Source organism: Mauremys reevesii, linkage group 13, assembly GCF_016161935.1.
Source record: "Mauremys reevesii isolate NIE-2019 linkage group 13, ASM1616193v1, whole genome shotgun sequence".
NCBI classification, from domain to species: Eukaryota; Metazoa; Chordata; order Testudines; family Geoemydidae; genus Mauremys; species Mauremys reevesii.
The window spans coordinates 49,361,728-49,383,476 of NC_052635.1; the positions used below are offsets into that span (position 1 = coordinate 49,361,728).

General features: G+C 47.9%; 1 protein-coding gene across 4 annotated transcripts in view; it reads right to left on the reverse strand.

Moving 5' to 3' along the window:
* Window positions 1-21,749, reverse strand: part of ELMO2 (engulfment and cell motility 2) — a 45,405-nt gene that overhangs the window by 23,033 nt on the left and 623 nt on the right. For 3 of the 4 annotated variants that reach the window (XM_039498177.1, XM_039498178.1, XM_039498175.1), the window contains exons 2-8: window positions 10,443-10,578; window positions 10,269-10,309; window positions 9,712-9,784; window positions 9,254-9,304; window positions 7,233-7,414; window positions 5,271-5,370; window positions 1,685-1,836 (exon numbers count right to left, since the gene is read on the reverse strand). In XM_039498177.1, coding sequence (XP_039354111.1) covers window positions 1,685-1,836; window positions 5,271-5,370; window positions 7,233-7,414; window positions 9,254-9,304; window positions 9,712-9,784; window positions 10,269-10,309; window positions 10,443-10,520 — 677 coding nt within the window. In that variant the 5' untranslated portion in view covers window positions 10,521-10,578. Of the gene's footprint in view, window positions 1-1,684; window positions 1,837-5,270; window positions 5,371-7,232; window positions 7,415-9,253; window positions 9,305-9,711; window positions 9,785-10,268; window positions 10,310-10,442; window positions 10,582-21,749 lie in introns of all 4 variants that reach the window. The other variant, XM_039498176.1, reaches the window with a different exon arrangement.

A 21,749-nucleotide genomic window follows, 5' to 3' on the forward strand; every position in this document is an offset into this window, starting at 1 on the left:
AATTCATTTCCTGCTCCAAAAACTATTTTGTTATTGCTACACAATGGAATAGCTTCAACAGGAAAGGCTGAGAGAGACCCAGACTAGAATATCCCAGAGCCCAGTGGCTAGGGTGCTCTCCTGCAATGTTCAAATCTCAGGTAGAGGAGGGAACTGAACCTGGGACTCCCGCATCCAAGCTACGTGCCCCAACCACTGAGTCAAGAGTTAGAAAGGAATGCACCATCGTCTCCATATCCCCTTAAAAATGCCCCAAATAAAATATTTTTGGTCAAAAGACTTTAGTTCAACCTGAAACTGATTTTTTCAATTTGCCAATTTTTTCCCCACAATTTTTGGATTTGACTGGACCCAAACCTAGTATTTTTACATTTTTCAGAACTGCAAAATAAGTTATTCACCCAGCTCTATTGGAAACTGGCACCACCTTCCAATTTGTCAAATATCCACAAATCAAAGCTCAAGTGCTTCAACTAGGCAATGCTCCTCCCTCAGGGTTTGCAGTGGCTGGACATCTTCTGGATGAAGTGATTCAAGAGGAGTTGAAATGTCTTTAGATGTAATGTGCACAATGCATCTATTGTGTATGCTATAGTCACTACTGAGGGAGAAGCTGCTTACTTGTGTGACAGGCACAATAGCTCCAGTCATCCACATGTATCTGAATATTTGACTGATCACTAATAATACAGTCAGAGGTGAAAGAAAATATGATGCCATGTGATTAGCTTTGTGACAACAAATGTAGTCAGTATGCTTAAGTTAAGCAGAGCTTTGCAAGAAAAATCACAGTAACACGCATTCTAGAATTATTCTCAAAAGTTTTTAAAAGAAAGATGCCAAAACATATTAGCAGCTGTGGTCCCAATACTGCACGCACTGCACATGGGCAGACCCCAGCACATGCATGGACCCCCACTGACTCTCATGGTGCTCAGCGCACGTGGATCCAGCTGAAGGAGTGGGCTTAATGGGATTAAACAATTTTGCAACAACCACCTTGCAGCTGCCAATCACAAACAAGGAAGGTAGCCATGCATTTGTCAGACCTTAAGTTGACTGTCCTCAAGCAATTCTGAAAGCACAGAGGGCATCCTCAGGGAATGCAAATATTAGGACTCCTTGGTAACTGGCCTGTGATTTTTGATCATGGATTGTAATTAAAGTTGAATGTGTTACATTATGAAATATTCATGTTAATATCAATGTTTGTGAGTTTGTATATACAACGTTCACAAGTTTTAACTTTGTTAATGTACTGAAGTACTAAACAACTTTTCATTGGTAACACTGAAGTAATTTTGCTTTACAGTGCCAAAGATTTTGTGCCATTTGGATTTATAAAAGAAAAGCTTTGATTAACAATACAGTTTTAGGCCCCAATCCTGCCAACTATTCTGCACATGCATATTAATAACATGATTAATCCCACTGAAATCAGTGAGACTATTCACATGAGGGAAATTACTCATGTCCTCAAGTATTTCCAGGATTAGTGCCATAGTTTTCCAATTTCTTGTTCTTTGCCTTTAGCAGATTTGTAAAGTTCAGATAAGACACCCTACCAGTCATGCTATTTAAAACAGCACTGTTATGAATTTTAATATAAAATGATAATCTAAAAAAGTTTTACAAATCTCAGTTTAGTTTTAGATCTCTCCACTCTGGGTTCTTGGATACTCACACCTGGAGGTGAGAGATGAGCTGCCCCACAGTTATCTCCTCCGCTATCTTCTGGTACAGAGTCTGGCTGTTCAGCACCATGCTCTCTAGGATGGCTAGGGATCGCTGAAGAATAGAGACATCCACCAGGGGCTGACTCACGTATCCTGCAATCTAAAACCAGAGAAACCAGCACCTCAGCAGATGCCCACCACAGAGGCGATGTGACAAACCAGATACCAAAGTGCTTTGACGCAGGCTGGCAGAGGAGGCAGGCCTCAGAACACCAGAAAGAAGTGAAGCAACTGCATCATGCTCTTAAAATCAGCGCCACCTCACCTTGCATCCAGCTGCCTGCAAGAGGCACACTGTTCCTGGAAGCTGCATGAGAGCAGGAGAAACTCGCTCAGTGTGGAGCATGTGACATGCACCACAATCCCAGAAGGTCCAGCTGCTGCAACTGTGAGAAGGACACTACCCCTACTCTCAGAGGCTGTGGCCTGGGCATCTCCTGCTTTTATGGAGTAAGATGGTCTATAACCTTCCTTAGCATAAGTCTGTCTCATTCATGCCTCACGTTGTACCTGCCACACAGAAATAAGAGATTCTGACATCCCTACAATCCTTATTTGCAGCATGCTGTAGGATTTTGTATCAAGAACCAATAACTACATTGTAGAAGCTGGAGATCTAGGCACCTAGAGAAGCATAGGAGCAGTTTGGGATTGTGGGAGACACACATAAGATGGTTGTTTCTGCTAGGATAGTGAACAGTGACACAATTAATGTTGACTTTTAAAATGGGCAGGGCTACAGCTATGGTTCACATTCTGGTAAATCAAGTGGAAAAGGATAATTAGGTGGCTTTCAGATTCTATTTTGGCCCAACTACCAAATGCCCCAAAAACTAACTGCAATTTTTTTTTTTTTTTAAGTACCTCAGAAGCAGGAAGCCTGCCAAACAATCACTGGGGCCACTGGATGATCCAGGTGCTAAAGGAGCACTCAAGACAGACAAGGCTGTTGTGAAAAAGCTAAATTAATTCTTTGAATCGATCTTCACTGCAGAGAATTTGGAGGGAGATTCCCACACCTGAGACATGCTTTTTAGGTGACAAATCTGAGGAACTGTCCCAGATTGATGTGTCAGTACAGGACGTTTTGGAACAAATTGATAAATTAAACAATAATAAATCACCAGGATAAGATGGTATTCACAAAGAGCTCTGATGGAACTTAAATATGAAATTATTTACTCCTGGGGGAATTCTGCGCCACTGCAAATGCAGAATTTAACAGAAATTGTTTTTTTGTGCATAATTTCCTTTCCCCCACAAAAGCAGCAAAGAGTTCTGTGGCACCTTATAGACTAACAAACGTATTGGAGCATGAGCTTTCGTGGGTGAATACCCACTTCATGCATCCGCTTTTACAGATACGGACTAACACGGCTACCCCTCTGATAGTTTCCCCCACAGAAATGGGCTGCAATACTGCTGGTCACCAGTAGGGGCTGCTGGAGCCAGCAAAGCCCAGCTCACACACAGAAGATGGATAAATTGCCCTGTTCTGTTCATTCCTGTTAAAGCATCTGGCATTAGCCACTGTTGGAAGACAGGATACTGGGGTAGATGGACCATTGGTCTGACCCAGTATAGCTGTTGTTCTGTTCTTGTATCTTATGGAGTTGCTTCAAACTGTCCCCAGACTCAGAGAGACAGCACTGCAGTACCTACACTAGAGTCGTGTTTTCTCTGCAATAACAAGGGCTAGAAACTCAGTTTTATTTTTAATTGAAAGCTGAGATTCTAAAGCACAATTCTGTGGATGATTCCCCAAGCGGAGTACCCCAAGGGTCGGTCCTGGGGCCGGTTTTGTCCAATATCTTCATTAATGATCTGGAGGATGGCGTGGACTGCACTTTCAGCAAGTTTGCAGATGACACTAAACTTGGAGGAGTGGTAGATACGCTGGAGGGTAGGGATAGGATACAGAGGGACCTAGACAAATTAGAGGACTGAGCCAAAAGAAACCTGATGAGGTTCAACAAGGACAAGTGCAGAGTCCTGCACTTAGGATGGAAAAATCCCATTCACTGTTACAGACTAGGGACCGAATGGCTAGGAAACAGTTCTGCAGAAAAGGACCTATGGGTTACAGTGGACAAGAAATTGGATATGAGTCAACAGTGTGCCCTTGTTGCCAAGAAGGTAACGGCATTTATAAGTAGGGACATTGCCAGCAGATCGAGGGACGTGATCATTCCCTTCTATTCAACATTGGTGAGGCCTCATCTGGAGTACGGTGTCCAGTTTTGGGCCCCACACTACAAGAAGGATGTGGAAAAATTGGAAAGAGTCCAGCAGAGGGCAACAAAAATGATTAGGGGGCTGGAGACATGACTTATGAGGAGAAGCTGAGGGAACTGGGATTATTTAGTCTGCAGAAGAGAAGAATGAGGGGGGATTTGATAGCTGCTTTCATCTACTTGAAAGGGGGTTCCAAAGAGGATGGATCTAGACTGTTCTCAGTGGTACCTGATGACAGAACAAGGAGTAATGGGGGAGTTGCAGTGGGGGAGGTTTAGGTTGGATATTGGGAAAAACTTTTTCACTCAGAGAGTGGTGAAGCACTGGAATGGGTTACCTAGGGAGGTGGTGGAATCTCCTTCCTTAGAGGTTTTTAAGGTCAGGCTTGACAAAGCCCTGGCTGGGATGATTTAGTTGGGAATTAGTCCTGCTTTGAGCAGGGGGTTGGACTAGATGACCTCCTGAGGTCCCTTCCAACTCTGATAGTCTATGAATACACAGGCTATAATCTGATCCCTGCCCCCTGTGCCTGCCCACCACTCTGATCCCAACCCTTCCTCCAAAAGTGATCTAGTGTAGCAGGGCTTAGAGCTCAGACAGAAGCAGAACCCAGACATCTATAACACTGGTGGTTGCTGCTGTGTCCTGTCTGCCCAGGTGAGCAGGAGCCAAGAGCTGCAATCACCAAACATGAATCTACAGGAACCACCATGAACAGAGACCCATTTCCTGAACGGAGTAGAACCCAACCAGAATTCAGGTCAGCAGGGTGTTTCTAACTCCCTGCTAGCAACAATGACACTGTGGGGGGCGGGCTGTGCTAGAGCTGCAGGTGGGGTCTGAATTATCAGCAGGAAAGCTTTCCACCTCCTCTGCTAACTCCAGACACAAACTGCAACACTGGCAAGCCTAGAGCAGAAAATCCACTGGGAAAATGTTTGGAGTTAAGCTGTTCCTTTCCCACTTCTTCCATGCCATACCTGCACCATGTGTGTGCATCACATGCCCTATTCCACCACTCTATGCCAGGCCTTCCTCCACATCATGTCTTCTTCCCTGCCCCATGCCACACTACACCCACTTCCCCCACAGTATCATGTCCTGTTCTCCCCACAGGCCACGCCATATCTCCGTCCCACTCATGGCACACCTTCCCCATTCTCCCCTCCTCCTATGTCATGTGTGTGCCACATGTTCCCTTTTTCACTCCTCTCACTACCATATGCAACTCTCCTCCCCCTTATGCCACACCTCTGCTGCTTCACACAGCACCCCCTCCCCCTTCTCCTCGAGCCACACCTGTTTGATGAAGGTTATTGAAACCATGTCCCAGGAGACGATGCCATGGTCCATGAGCTCCAGGAAGGCAGTCAGGGTGAACGCCAGCATCTCGCTGTAACTGAGAGGTCAAAGGGGAGTGTGATTACAGGAGACACAAAAACCAGCCTGGGCAGAAGACAAGCCACTCAGCAAATGCTGTGGCTTCACAGGATTCACCCCACCCCCAGTCTTCCAGCCAATGCATCTGCTCCACACAGCCCCTTAACTGGCCAGAGGGTTCATTACTAAGAGGCAAGATATTCCACTGCCCTGCCTCTGCAATGCTTCAAGCCTCAGCTCTCACAGCTAGGTCTCCTGTGTGTCAAGGTACAGAGTTATCCCTAAGACACTGCATTGGCTTCTACAGTGCTCCCAGACCTGGCTCAAGTGATTGGGTCTCTCATGTGAAGTGCTATGCATGCTAAGCATTATTAGTATTAAGTGACATACACCATCCATGTCCCTGTAAATAACCCTCTGCACTGACTGGGTCCCACGTTTCTACTTAAAGAGGCACCCTGGCAAAGCTGCTCCAGCAAGACCCAACAGGACAAATACCAGTGTAAGGCTTCCCATCTCTCCAACACAACCTGACAAACTGTTCTACCTTGGACAGGATCCCTAGACCCCGAGATCAGCTGCACAGAGGCCTATATCCTAAGTCATTTAAAGCAGGTGGAAGGCAACAAAAGTTTAGCTCGATCTGTTATAAAAACTGTATATAAAAAAGCAGAAGCTGGAGATCAAACACATTCAGTTTGTATCAGTTTAACATAAAGAGCTGGGATTCAGGGTCTCCAAGACTCTTGGGGAGGTCACAGGCTGACAACGAGCTAAGGGATTCTGGAAATGGTCATATGTGGAATCACTGGATGTGTATTTTGATAACTGTGGATGGGACGAGGTTGCTACCCCCCTGTGTGCACTGCTTTCCTGGGGGTTACTTGGCAACTAGCTACACTTGTGACCTGGACAGCTGGCTGAAAGGGAGCGAACGGCATCATTATGAGTGCTGCTACAGCCACACACTCCTCCGCTCCACCTGTTGAGGCCCAGAAATCAACCATCACGCCCTGGGCTTTCATTGTCCTGATGGTGAAAGATGTCCTGACCAGATCAGAACCAGGGTTTGGGAATGGGAACCAAAAAACATCACCCTCTCTATTGGGTTGAGCTGAATCTTCATCAACAGCTAGACTTGGACCCGAGGTTCCTGCTATCACCTCCTCCTAGTGTGTCATTTTACCTCTCCCACCATATTTCCCCTCTTTCCCATATATCTCTTCCTGCCTTCTGCCAAATAAGAGTCTGGCATAGTCAGCCACAACAATTCCGCCTTTTGCAATTCGGTTGTACCCTGAGAAGCAGCTATAAACTATGCCAATACACTCTGGAAAAAGTCTGCCAGGTTTTTGAGTGGTTAATGGGGGCATGTGCACGCTGTACCTGTAATTTCTGAGCAGCCAGACTGCAAGAAAAACACAAACTTCAAGACAGAAACTTTGTCTTATTTTTTTGCTATTCCTGTCTTTTCCATTTTGCACCAGGTTGTCTTATTTGGTCTTAAAAGGAATGGGATCCAATTTCAGCAACTCGAGACCATATACTGCTGACTTTTCCCCAGCAAGAACATTTAACACTATCTTTTAAAACCATCTAAAGATGCATGAGCAAGACTTCTAAAAGACTTGAGAACTTAAGTGGAAGGGAATGAGAGTGACTGTTAAAATTAAGTTTCCCCCCGATATTTTAAGTTTCAACAGTTATAACGGTTTCTCCTCTTTTCTGTGTGTTTAATAAATGTTTTTCATGGTGATTGTTATATTGGCAGTTGCCAGAGATAGCCTGTCATAAAACCCTGAGTACAGTTGCTGTTGCACCCCCAGCCTCCTCCCCCGCACCAGTCCCTGCGCCAAGAGTCCGGAGTAAAGGACTACTTACTGGGACAGAAGCTTGGTGCCACTTTCCACCAGCCGCGTCAGCACTGTGATGCCCTCCATGTTGATGAACTCTGTGGCAAAGGTCACATCTGCAGACAATTTAGCCAGTTCCTTCATGGCATCCAGTCGGGCCTCCATACTGTGTGACTGGGTCCTCTCCATCAGCTGTCGTGCTGCCCTGGACTGGGAGACAGGCGAGATCTTGCCAGTTACTCATGGGTCTGCTGACACTTCCTGAGCCTCTGCCAGGGATGCAGCAATGGGCAGAAGGAACATAGCAAGGCCAAAGGGTTACTGGAACAGGCAGAACAGAAACCAGTTGTCTAGGCAAATTGAGTTGGGATCAGGAATGCTGCTCGCAGCTGTAACTACAGCCAATTGGCAGGTGGGTCAAGTGTTAGTTTCTAATGCTGGATAAATCACCCAATCCCACTCCAGCAGGTACAGATGTTGAAAGTGGGAACCATAAAAAAATATGAGGCCCCAAAAGACCTTTTAGTTCCAAAGAAAAATCTATCTAAAGCTTTTTAATGCATCCACCACTTTTTCTCCTTTCCATCTGTCCTCACACTGAAGGAGATAGAACTCTTCTCCACTTCTCACACAAAACTGGTATGCTACTTTGCTGTGTGGTTAAAAAACAGCTGCCATCTCCCATCTCACAGGTGGCTGCATTTCAAAGGAGAACAAGTGATCCCTGTGTAAGCTGCTTTTTAAAATGTACACTGCTACCCCGATATAACGCGACCTGATATAACACAGGTTCACATACAATGCGGTAAAGCTCTGACACGCTGCTCTGAGCAGCGTGTTAAGGGTGCTGGGCTGGGGCCGAGGGGTTGGATAAGGGGCCGAGGGTCTCAGGGGCAGTCCGTGGCTCTCCCCCAGCCAGGGTCTAGGAGGCAGGAGCTGTGGGGGGGAAATTTTGGGGGCCCCGCAGTCCCAGAGTGGCCTGGGAGATTAGAGGGGGGCCGAGAGCAGCCCACTCTGCTTCCCTCGCCCGGCCCCAGCTGTGTTGCTCGGGGGAGGGGGCTTGAGGGAAGGGATCCCCCTGCACTCACCGGCAGAAGCGGAGCAGCCCGGCCCCAGCCTGCTCCACTCTGCCAGCTCCCAGCCACGGCGCTCCGCTTCCCACCGCAGGTGAGTGCGGGACCTTTCCCCAACCCAACGCCCCCTCTTCCCCCCAGCAACATGGCTGGGGCTATGAAAGCGGAGTGGGCTGGGGCCACGTCGCTCCACTTCCCACTGCAGGTGAGTGCGCAGGGCGTCCTTTCCCCAACCTCCTTGCACTCACCGGCAGCGGGAAGCAGAGCACTGTGGCTGGGAGATGGCAGAGTGGAGCGGGCTGGGGATACGTTGCTCCGCTTTCTGCTGCTGCCTGTGAGTGCCTGTCAGGGGGCCGGATGTGTCGATAGGGGTCAGAGTAGTCAGGGGACAGGGAGCAGGGGGGTTGGGCAGAGGGTGGGGTCCTGGGGGTGATTAGGGACAGGGGGGCAAAGCAAGTTCGATATAACGCGGTCTCACCTATAACACGGTGAGATTTTTTTGTCTTCTGAGGACCGCGTTATATCGGGGTAGAGGTGTATTTATTTTTACTGTTATGTGACTGTGGTAGTCCCCAGCATCCATTCAGGATTGGGCCCTATTGTGTTGGGCGCTGTGCACTCAGGAAGACACAGGCCTTGCTCCAAGGAATTTAAACTCTAATTTAAAACAAGATGCAACAAGAGAAGTGGGGAGGCAGGAGGAGCTAATGGGGTGAAATTGTGAGGTTACATCACCTCACCAGGGATGCAACTCAATGGGTCAAGTCACTGAAACTATTTATTTTTCTCTTGTAAGTAAATCAGTAAAGCTGGCTCTTCCTGCTTGGGGCTAAACTGCTGCTCATAGTGGGCCTTATCTTTCAGTTTAGTCCACCAAGCAGCAGGAGTAGGCCCAGTACCAGGAGGAGGAGCAGGGAGTAGGCCCAGTGGCTGGAACGAGCCTATGGCAGGGAGACAGCTGAAGGAAGGCATATACCGGGGAGACAGCCAGCTGCAGGATGGTCCCATTTTTAATGTCACAGCGAGTCTGCAAAGAGAAAAGAGAAATATCTGAGCAGTGTGAGGTGGTGATGGGGAAATGCAGTTGGCCATGACCCTGTGCATCTATGGATGTGTGTGCGCATACACACGGAGGGAAAGGAGTTATGTTGGACCATATGATCCCTGTGCCCAAAAGCAGGTTGTGGGGAGGAAGGGGAAGTTGGGCCATGGGACAGCTGTGCCCAATCAGGTGTAGGGGAGAGGGGAAGAAGGGTTGAGACTGCACTGGTTAATGTAAGTTCCCATGTTTAGTGGCCATTAAAGGAGGAGGAGGAGAATGGTGGGGCAAAACCCCACCCAGTAACGGGGACAGCTTCAGCTCAATGCTGGCCAATGTAGAGACTCCTTCAAATCCCTTCCCTGGGGACCATCACACCATCCCCCGGTACTGACCTGTTCTGTGATGTACAGCTGGGGCCCATCTGCATATCGCAGGGTATAGTATTCAGGGTTTGGCAGCGACCACCTGGCAGGGGGGAGGATGACACATAAGGCCCTGTCTCTTCCTTCTACCAGGCCACCACCTATGTCCAGGGCTAGGACTCAGATTAGGGGTGGCTTGTTCCAAGTGTAAAGAAAAGGAGATTTGGAGAGAAGCCCCAATTAGAAGATTGTGGTTCCTGAAGAGGAGGGAGGTGGGATCTCAGCCTGAATAAGACCAGGAGCCAAGGGAAACTCTGTGAAGGCTGGACTGCAGAAACCTTAGAGGCAGCCAAGTCAAGCCTCAAGAGCCCCGAGTACCAGGGCACAAACATACACAGCAGGGGATCCCATTACCCAGGAGTTCACGCTCCCAGCTAGAGCCCTGGTCTGCCCCATGTCCAGGTTGGGAAGCCTGAAAGGAGGCAGTCCACACTGTGCGAACAGCACATCTGGTAGGGTATGCGAAAGGCCAGGCCCACCAGGGTGACTGGTCTGCTACAGCAGGGCCTCCAGAAAGCCAGACTCACCCATCACAGACCTCCTTGATAACAGACGCCAGGGGCCTTTTCTAGAACAGAAAGAGAGAGTGCTCAGCAGTGACCCTTTCTCCCAGCCACAAGGGGAAGCTTCATGATTCCGTTTCCCCACGTTTCAGCACCATGCTCCAAGTCCCTCTCCTGCACTCAGTACCTAACTCTCACCTGGTCTATTTCAAGCAGCTGGGCATTGGCTCCAGGCCATTCAACAGCCACTTTCACAATGTCCACGGGCGGTGGCATGGCTCCAGACTACTCCAGTTCCTTCTGAGATGGGGGAAGACAGCATCCACCCCCAAACCTGCTGAAAGGGGAGATGGTGAGCAGCTCTTTTCAATCCATTTGGGTTCCTATATTGCACCCATCCTCACAGCACCTGAGCACCTGCAGGAGGATCATCTCGTGCGAAGCAGGGTTGGGCCTTTGGATAGGAAACATACAGGCAGTCTGGTGAGCGCCCCCACCAGTGTTGTCATACATGGCAGTTATTCTACCCCATTTCCTACAAAACCTCAGACTGCCCCTCTGGCTGACAGTCGGAGTGAAGGGTCCCACATGGTCCATCCTACCAGGGGCTTTCATGAAATGAACACACAACATTGCAGGGCATGGACATTCAGTAAATTCCATGGCAGAGATCAGAAAGGTGCTGCAAATTCTCATTCCTTAGGTGAGTAATCCCCCCCCAACTCCAGTGCAAATACCATCGCAGTTTTTATGATTCAGGATCATAATGAGTTCAGCAGTCATACTTTAAAGGCTGAGGCTCTGTCTACACTACAAATTACTTCAGTATAATTTATGTCGCTCAGGGGTGTGAATAACCCACACTCCTGAGCAACATAAGTTACACCAACCTAAGGGTCAGTGTAGACAGCACTATGTCAACGGGAGAGCTTCTCTCGCTACTCTTTCATAGCTACTGTCTCTCGTGGAGGCAGGAATTATTAAGCCAACAGGGGAGCTCTCTCCCGTCGACTTAAAACATCTTCACCAGAAGCTCTACAGCAGCGTAGCTGTAAATGATGTAGTGTAGACATAGCCTGAGTCTGTAAATGTGTTGAGCTAGGACAAGACTCCTCAAGTGTTCCCCAAGCTGGAGGTCAGGGGTACCATTCCACAGAGTATGGTATTGTATGTTTTATGAGGTTTTATGCCTTAGCAGCAGGCATTGGCCCCTGGTGCATCCATTTTATCTCCTTTTCAATGCCTTTAAGATGCTCATACAGGAGTGACAAGATTTCTCTCTTGTACATTTCCAAGTATATTTCAATCAGCTGAAGGAGCCAAAGGAACAGCCCCAGAGAGGGAGGGGGCAGGTATAACACAGGTCACAGTAGGGCAAGATTCCACACCCACAAGTACATCTCAGCCTTGACTGGAATGGCCCCAGAGGCAAGTTGAGTCTCTGTGACCCATTAAGTCCTTGGCTGTTGAGGAGGCCAAGAACTGCGAATTATAGTGGTGGTTGTATACTGGACACATCATCCAGCTCCTAGTGGACTGAGACCAAACCAGTCAGTATAGCAAAGAAAATGTCAGCTGGAAATGACTCAGAGACACTTGCCCCGGGCCCTCCTGCAGAGATGAATAGCTATATCAACCCACTCCTGTCAGCACTGGAGGCTCCCCAGCCAACTCCCTGCTTGCCCCAGTGGCTGGGTAGTGCAACACAAACAGACCAGAGAGTCACAACTGTGCAGCCTGGGCTTGTGCCCAGGAGAGAAATGATTTTCAGAAAACAGGTCAGAAATTAACTTGTTACCAGGCTATAGCTTCATGTCGAGGAAAGAGCAGGGTTGGGGGGGTTGCAGGTCTCCGCAGCAAGCCCCCTGGCCTTGCTCTGCCAAAACAGCCTGGGTGACAGAGGTTAGGGACTTGCTGTCACTATGTCTGCAGAGCTATGAGCAGGAGGATGACACTCAGGTCAGGATAATCAGCACAACAAAACCCTCTGCTAACTCCTACCACAGGCTTCCAGTCTGTATTTGGGTCATGGTGCAAGAGAAATAAGGAGCTTACAGAGCCTAGTTGCCATCAGTGTGCAGAGAAAGTGTGGGTGAAGGGGGAAAAGTGCAGACTGAACATCAGGCCCTTTCCCACTCCGAGCAGCTGCAAACTGCATGCACTGCTGTGGGGACATGGGAACTTTGAAAGAGGTTACATGCTTCAGAGACATTAATAACCACCAGCCTGTCAGGGAAAGAAACTTAATGGTCAACTTCTTGACCCACACCAAGCAAACAAGCAGGTTCCTAGACAGAGCCACAGCAACATCTCCATCCCACACCCTTAGTGCGGCTGTGCTCCATCACCATGCCAGGCACAGACACATCTGAACTGTGAGCTTCCGCCAGAGTTACGGTTATATCCAGCAGCTGCCAGGGAGTCAGAACCTGCCCAGGCCTGAATGTTGCATGGTGTCTGGGGTTAAATCCTCTGTGGCATCTGGCATGCAAGTCTGTGCTGCATCAGTGGCAGGTTGCAATTCAGTGAGATGCTATTGCTTGGTTCCTCTCTTTTCAGTTTGTGATACAGTTGCTTTTGCAGGCTGGAGGCTGCCTGTCTCCCTCCCACAGGGCTGTGGTCATTAACCACATGTGATGTGGGCCCCAGCTCCACCATTCGCTCTCAGGCTGGGAGATTTCAAACAGCCTATGTGATATCTGAACTGTCATAGAAAAAACAGCCTCTCCCCAAAGGGAAAGACCAGTGCTGTCTGAAAAAAATCAGTCCCCAGCACAGAGGTGTCTTTCCCACAGGCAAGACCTGGCAGGAGATGGGTAACAAGCATCTGGAGTACAAAGTGATTTCTCCATGGGGCCAGAAACTGGGGCAGCCCCCTGCTACTACTAGACTGAGAGACAATGCCACAGCCACCTGCAGAGCTGGAACCCAGCCTTAAGATGAATGCACAAGGATGATTTCCTTGATCTCTTAGAGAAGTGGAGGCCAGGACATGTTGAAGAGATGCTGGCAGCCTTTGCAGCAGCGGTTTTCTGACCCAGGCTGAACGCCTGCTAGGAACACACTTCCCTAGAAGCCTATGAGAACTTTCCACTGATGGACAGACAGCAGGTCCATGGGGGTCAAGAGAGAAGCCCACTAGGCCCAGGGCCTTGGTCTACATCCCAATGCACAGAAGAAGGTGTTTCTATATGAACAGGTGAGCCTATCAGAAACATACATGTGCATGGCCTATCCTTTGAAGGGATGCTGTAGGTCAGTACTGCCCATACGCTTCCCACCTAGAGTTGGGAATCACTGCATAGAAAGGCATGCTAATCCACAGCCTTCGTTCTGTGGGGAGGTCTATGTGCCCTGACCGACCACCTGACAGCCAGCCCACAGCCTTGCTCCACTCAGAGCCAGCCAGCTGCCTCACCCCCCCAGCTTAAGCACACTCACTGCACTAACTGCAGCTCTCCTTGTGCCGGTGGAATGTTCTGGCTCCAAAGCCAGGTTTCTGTGATTCCCCTGGTTCAGGGATCTGTAATCACTGGGCAGGGGGTCAGTGCTCCTGGATGTGGAAATGGACAACGTGGGGTGTCAGCTCAGCATTTCCCAACTGGGCCTGGAAAAGCTCAATTTTAATGCTCCAACAAGTACCCCTGCAAATTCCCCCAAGCATCCATGAGATCAGAGTGACACTCCTGGCCTTGAGCCCAAAGCAACCAGCTGTAGGCTACAATGAGAAGGCACCACTGAAGTTGCCTGCTGAACAAACTATTGTCAGCAACTGCAGTCTCTCTTCAGCGCGTGAAAGGCCTTGCGAAGCCTGAATTCCAAAACAAGCTGGGGCTTCAGCCAACAAAACCTCCAGGAGGGAGATCACTGCTCTCCACACAGACACACACACACACAGACAGGAGTCCCATCCTTCCCATTCATAGAACAGAACTGGCACTGGCCCAATCCACCATCCCACCTGCTCCCCAGCAGGTAGCTGGGATTTAGACCCAAAACCCAGCACAACCCAATACAAGCCTGGGTATTCGCTCCCCTTTCTAGGATCCAAACCCAACACTCAGCATGACCCACTACCAGCCCTGGGATGTGGTACAGCATGGCCCTGGTACTCCACAATAATCAACTCTTTCCTCGTTTGTAGCAACGAATAACCAGCCCTGCACCTCCTGGCCTCTCCCTCTATTTCCAGCATCTATTCCCAAAAGCCTAGGAGTCAGTGGGATCTGTGTGTGAATGACTAGTGACAGAGAGAGGAAGAAAACAACTGATGCAGAAAAGTGCCTATTATGATGACGCACATGTGACCCAGTCATGCCGTGTTCTGGTTACACCAGCTCCTTTAAAAACCCAACTCTACCAATGTCTTCAAGCCTTCAACTCTCTGAAATAAGAGATGTACAATCTCAGATCCTATAGCAACACTAGTGGAACAGAAAAGGCAACATCTGCTCTGCAAGCCGGAACTGGGACTAGGCAGGAAAAGGCCCAGCTATACGTATTCCAACAATGAATGCTGATTGGCAGTTGCTTTCCCCGTTAGTATCTCCAACGGAAGGGGAACAAGTGCTCATGGAAAAACAGAATATTCTGGGTGCAGAGTCATTGCTAAACCCTGCCATTCACAAGTACAACCCACACATAACTGCTCTGATGGGAGTGGAGCATGGACTGAATCAGTGAGATCTCCACAAATGAGAACCTCGCACAATTGCCACACAAATCAAACAGCATTATCTGGAAAACACCTTCAGAATAAGAGAGCTCTGCTATTGCATCAAGAAAAAAACATCATGAAGGCTCAGTGGAAAGCTGCAGGGGAACTAAGAGGTCTTCGAAGGGCAGGTGCAGCACAAGCGCCAGCACGGCTTCCAGAGACACTGGTATACACATCACATACCCAGGAAGAATTTCACAGGGCACCTGGAGTGTGAGCCCTTCAGCAAAGGACAGAGATGATACTGATTTTAGCTCAAAGATACACACAGAACATCTTCCACTTTCCACAGGAATGCCGGCCTGAGCACCTATGCTGCTGGCCTGAGCACCTATGCTTTGAGAAGGAACTGATCATAAGTGCAGAGACAGCACGGCACCGCAGTGAATGGGAAACACAAAACCTCAACAGGAGTCATACGCCCAGCTAGATGGAACCAGGCCATTCAGACAATATGACAAGAAAGCAGCTGAAATGCCTATCACAATTCCAAGCACTGTGGACAAAAGTTGCCAGGTCCATTCTCTCCAGCACAAGAACAATGTCTGCTATTTCACCCCTTTAATGCTGGAGGCAACACAATTGGGGCCACAGGAGGGAGCAATATCCTTCTCCAGGATTCCCTTTGGATCAGGACTCCACCTCCCTCATTGGAATAACAAATAGAACAGGATGTCCCTGCAGGACAGGACACCACAGCAAGATATCCATACCTTGCCATAGTCCTCTCTTTTAGACCTTCCTGTGGAATCACCTAAAGGAATTAAAACTCACCTTAGAATTCAATTAGAGAAGCATTTAGAAAATCCCAGTGCAGACCACAGCCATGGACCAGTTCAGAGAGAGAGAGAACACGCTGGATAAAAGCGCCCCCCTCTCACTCTCTGAGTAAGATGCTGCCTCAGCACACCACTATCCTGTTGCCATGGGCTGCCGCTGCCTGTGTGTTAATGTTCTCCCATTTATGGTAGGGTTTTGTCTTAACCCTTCCCTGTCTCTCACTGGAGAAGGCGAACACCCGACTCTCTCCTACCTTCAGCTTGGGCCTCTGCTGTTCAAGATGTTATGTTAACATTGTGAAAATATGTCCCAGAGGGAGCTCTGACATGCTTCTGGGGTCACTTCCAAGCTCAGGGCAGTCTGCAGGCTGAGCTCTGCTCCTGCAGCAGGGTCCTTTTATCTTAGCTGGATAGGTCAGAGAATTTAGGGACCATGAACCTTGCCAGAAGCAGGGATGCTCATTGTCCCATGGCTGGGACATACCAGGGCATGTAGGAAATACTGACATATCACTTGCCTTTTGGGAGCAATAGAATAATGACGCTTCAGGTCCTGGCATATCTGAGAATGGACAGCCCAGACTGGCTAGGAAGGAAGCCACATGACCAGTTCTGAGGCTGTTGAGGGTAGTATCCACAACAACTCTGCCTAGCCAAATAGTCCCCAGCCTTTCTCCTGAGTAATTAGGCTGCTACTGGCACCTTTATCATCCCATCCATCCTGCTCCTCTCAATGCAAAAGCCTCTCCTGAAGCAGAGGCCCAGAAAGAAACACTGTTATTGTTAGCCAGAGAACTCAGCACAGATCCGGGCATTTCCATGTGGGCACCCTGAACAAGGGATGACCAGGCAGCTAACAGCACACAGAATAATGAAGGTGGAGACCCTCAAGATCCCTGGGACAGTTGGACTGCCCCTTCTTCCCTAACAAAGCATGAAGTCTGTCCCTTGCACAAGCTGATTTTTGCGACCAATAGAGGGCTGGGAATACTGAAAGCAAACTCTGTGCATAGTTTACAGTGTGTTAATCACAATTACAGAGTTTTGGCAATACAGACACATTGAGAAAAGTGCTCTTCTCACAGGTCTCATTTCTTGACAGTGAAACAGATGCCAGAACTCAGGACCAAATTCCTAATGGCAGGAGGATGCTTAAGTGCCCAGAGCCACAGACTCAAAACTACCAAAAATGAGTCTCTCTCTAAAGCGTGACAGCTGAACGTCCAGATCCACACTGCACTCAGCCTTAAGCCCCCTGTCAGAAACCCCAACCCTGGTTATTTCAGAGGAAGAAGGAAATCTCCTGCACGAGTAACTCCCTACACATAAGGGGAGTGCCCTTCCTGACCACTGTGACAAGGGGCTGATGCCTTGAAGCCTGGATTCCCTTCAAGTCCAGTAAACTGCAATGATAGTAAGGGTGAGGACTGAAATATAGACCCAAGAAAACCTGCTGAGGCAGGGGAACTCTGCATCTCCAACTGGAGAAATCCATTACAGAGCTCTCCTCATCCCCCTTTTCTAACAAAGAGGGGGAAGAACCCATCAAGACAAACTGAGACTCAGCCTCACTTCTTGTGTCTCCTGAGTAACAGCTTCAAGAAGCCTCACCTGTCAGAGAGTCACAATGCAGCAGCAGCCAGAGTCAGATACAGGAGCAAATTATCTACTACGTCTTTATCTACAACTAAGTCTTTATCTACATTTATTGTGATTAGGGTACAAGGAGCAGAACTACCCCACAGGTCCTCAGAGACAACACATGATTTCCATAACAACTCCAAGCCGTGGGACCTAACATGCAGGTTCTCATCCACGAAGGTCAGTGACAGGCAGGGATGAAAACTTCCCACAACTGACATGGGATCCTTATTTCCTGCTCTCCAGTCAATGCCTAATCAGGCCCCAAAAGTCTCGGAAATCCTAGTCATAGGAAGTGAGAGCTAAAAACACCTGAGGCCTGTTGGGATCCCCCTGTCTAGTGTTAGGGTTACTAGGGGTAGGGCTCTCCTGGCTAGAGTCAGGGTTACTAAGGGCAGGTATTCTTGGGCTAGGGTTAGGCCTAGGGCCTGTTGCAGAGCCCCCCGGACCGGCGGCCAGGACCCAGGCAGTGTGAGTGCCACTGAAAATCAGCTCGCGTGCTGACTTCAGCATGCGTGCCATAGGTTGCCTACCCCAATGTATTGTATATAGTGGACTCAACTTACTCAAAGCCTTTGAACAGGGCTGCTGACTGTACAGGGACCACTCAAGGAAGACAGACAAGCATCAAAGGTGAAATGACAGACATGGAGCATGAGAAGAATCCCAGCAGTTTATGAAATAGTCAGTGGAAGGTTTGTACAGGTATAACAATGTGCTATACAGAGAAATCACTCAAGAGACCCACAAAAATCAACGACTCAGCAGAAGCAGCTTTCTAATGCAGGAGAAGCAAGGCTCAATATATTGTACTGGCAATACTTTGGGTCAGCACCTAAATACAGGAAATTGGGAGACTACCTTTATTAAGCAAACAGGCTTCACTGTATGGCTTAACAAAAAACGACCCCACAGGTGAGAGATGCTGTATTTTAAATTGTAATGAAGTTTTGCAGAGTTAGGGGAAGTTCAGCTAGATCCAGCAAGATTTCAACTTTGAAACTCTCGGGAAGCAGCACAGGTTGAGACGTTATGTGTGATTATTACTATCAGACAGTTACTAGTCTCTTACAACACACTCCGCGACTGCAGGATGATTTACAATTTCTTGTGTGGAGATAAGAGCCTCGTCAAAACTAATCAAAGATCAATTTACTATGCGCAGGTACCTCACTGGAGAAATGTTTTCAAATAAAGCAGTGACGGAAGGGGAGGCTAAAGCGCAAAGGCAATCAGCAGAGAGGCTCACAATACTCTGTTCAAAAGGCTCCTGCTCTGGAAAGATGCAAATCTAGAAGACTGCTACACTCCAAATAGAATTAATTCTCCTATTCAAAAGCTCCGTTTCCTTTGCTTTATGGAGGGAAAGCAGAGCGTGTTGCACACAGAATAAAAATGAGGAGGAAGAAAAGAGCAACACAAAAAAAGAAACCTCATGGCTGAAGCCCCCAAACAATGAATAGCTCCAGCTTCTGAAAATCCTTGGATGTGTTATAATGTACTAGGCGATTCTCAGAAAGTCCCCAGTTGGCACTACCGACAGACAAAAAGCTCCCTACAACAAAGGGGTGAGGATATGACTAATAGGGAAACTCATGACAGACTGTTCTCTTATCCAAGCAGAGTAGGGGCAGGGAAAAACAAGGTAGTTGGAGAAACTCTATGCTGCACTACAGTCCCAACTTAGGGCTTTCTTCCAGTATCCCACATCTTCTCCCTCACCTCAACCCAGAAAGAAAGAAAGGGAAACATACTTCTTCTCTAGAAAACTCATCTCATACACATTCTAGACTTAGCTTCCTCTGTGTCCCTCTACTCCTAGCACCCTTATAACTTTCTCAGAGAGGCTGCGTATTATGACGACCAGAAGTTTGCACTGGGCATCTTTCTCATATGACACTTGACTCCAATAAATCTATACTCTGATGTGGTTGTTTTAACTTGCCTCTTGCAAGATGATTGGGTAGAAAATACTTCACAGGAAAGATGCAGATACCTAGTCACAGATAAAAAGGGAGGAGAGTTAGAAAAAGAAAGAGAACAATACAAACCAGACAGATGGGCAAGGAGAGAAATGCTGTAAGATGAGTCAGCAGAACCTGGAGTTTGGTACAAAATTCATCTTAAAAAGCTGCCTCCCAAAAACTTCTCTGAGCAAGTGCTGTGCATTGTACAGCTTCAGGGATGCAGAATAATGATGTACGGCACCAAATAGGTCATTCTTTAGATCTACTTCATCAATCGCCATATTTAAAAGAACTGTGGATTGTTAGCCAGAAACATACTCCACAGGCAAGGAATATAGCTCTCATCATCCATCTCAAAAGCAGTCTAAATACTCTGCTGATTGAGAAGGCAGGCTAATGCTCAGAACACAGAACAAATTAATACTGACCAACTAGACTGAAGCTGCTCCCCTAGGGAGCTGAACTGTCAAAAGAAAAATTTTAAATGTATTTGAAAATTAATAGGAAGTTAGACTCAGGACTGACTGTACAGCTGGGTTAATGTGCATGACCTGTGCCATGTGTATGCTGAGGAGACAGGGGATAGGCTGCAGTCCCAAAAAACAAAAATATCAAATCTAATCAAGATAGACGAAGAGCATTTAACAATAGTAGTTCATTTGCCTGAGCAACAGTCACAGCCTGCAAGTATTCCTCAAATGGCAAAATGCGATATTAACAGCAGACTGCAGATGTAGGCCCATTGACAAATCTGGTGCTCCAGACTTAATACTTTAAAATGGAGTCATAATGGCATTATCAAATGAGATTACCAAAGTGACTCCCTGCAAAGACTTGGATACTATCAGCAAAACATTGGGTTTATTATGGATGGCTTTAATAAAATTATGCACCAATGATTGCTTAATGCTACACAAACTACAAGACAAAGACAGATGTGTACCTTGATAATCTGAGTGTGAGGTGATGTATAACTGAATATTGTCTGTGTATTAATGGAAAGGTGGCTTGCATATTTCCATATAATGGGGACTAAGCAGGAACATGTCAACACAACCCCAAGTGAGGATCTGAAACAGGTGCCTGAGAGACACCACCACAGAATAAAGCAGATTCTGAGCTCCAATGATTTTGTGAAAGCAACAGGAAACATTTAGACAACAAAGATTCAGATCAAGCCAGGGACAGGCCTGAAGGACCAAGAATTGACTTCTGTCTGAAGAAGAGAATGTCATGGGTCACTGTGTCCAATGCTGCTGAGAGATCTAACTAACAGCAATTGTTATCAATGGTGCATGATAAACTTCTAGCAGTGCAGGCTCTGTATTATGTGGTTTTCAATAGCTCTCTTGGAGCTTTCCACATAAATCAAGCAGGCCCAGGCTGGCACGCAGGAGCTCTGAGCTCTCTCAAGCATTTTCTCAATAGGATACACAGCTTAGAAACTGGCAAAGAATTGACAGAATGGCTGCTCTTAACCCAAAGGAAGAAACAGCACCAAATAACTGAACCACACAGTGAGGCAATTTGCAAAAGAAACTAAGGATGGTGCAGAGTCTGTGCGCACATGTACAAGAAAACCTGGAAAAGCATAGGTCAAGTAGGACAAACTCAGGCTCATTGTGAGATAAGAATTCCAGCCACACCACTGCAGACTGTGATCACGTTGGATGTTACAAGATAAATAGGATTTAGTTTGTTTGGTATTTTGATGAGAGATCTCCAAGAAACATCTAGATGCTGCAGGAAGTGGTGGGGGGCAATCTTCCCTCTGGTCCACTCAAGAGGTGCAGTGGGTGCATTCTTCAAGAGAAAAGACCAAAGCTCTGGTGTCCTATCCCAATCCTAACTTAGGTAACTACTTTCTAGCCACATCCCTACCCCAATTCTTTCTAAAGTTTTGATCAGTGGTGCTGTGAAACTGGTGCCAGGCCCTCCCCCACATGTGGCTGCATTTCTGGTTTGTGATCCATGGGGATGGACAATGCTACAGAAACATAAGGTTACTAACATCAAGGAAAGCATAGACCCAGCAAAGGGCAAGGTGGGGCCCAAAGGGTTATTCTCTGGCACTGGCACTGCATAGAGGCAAGCTCAGCCAGGCAAGGCCCAGGCAGCATAGAGTGAACACAGACACAAGCAATGTCCACACCCCTGCTGGGGTTCCCTCAACCCACCTGGCACCCAGCCCTGAGCAAGGCCCCCATGCCTCAGCTCCATCTTACAGCTACCTTGAAATACCCAGTTCCCCTCATGGTAGCCGGTTAAACCCAGCAGCCTCCCTGTGCAGAGGCACTTTGCTATAAACAATACTGACACTCCCCCTCCCCCCATCCCAGGCACAGCCTCCTGCTCCCAACCCCCCGTCCCAACGTCCCCCCAGCTCGCCCAGGCACCGGCC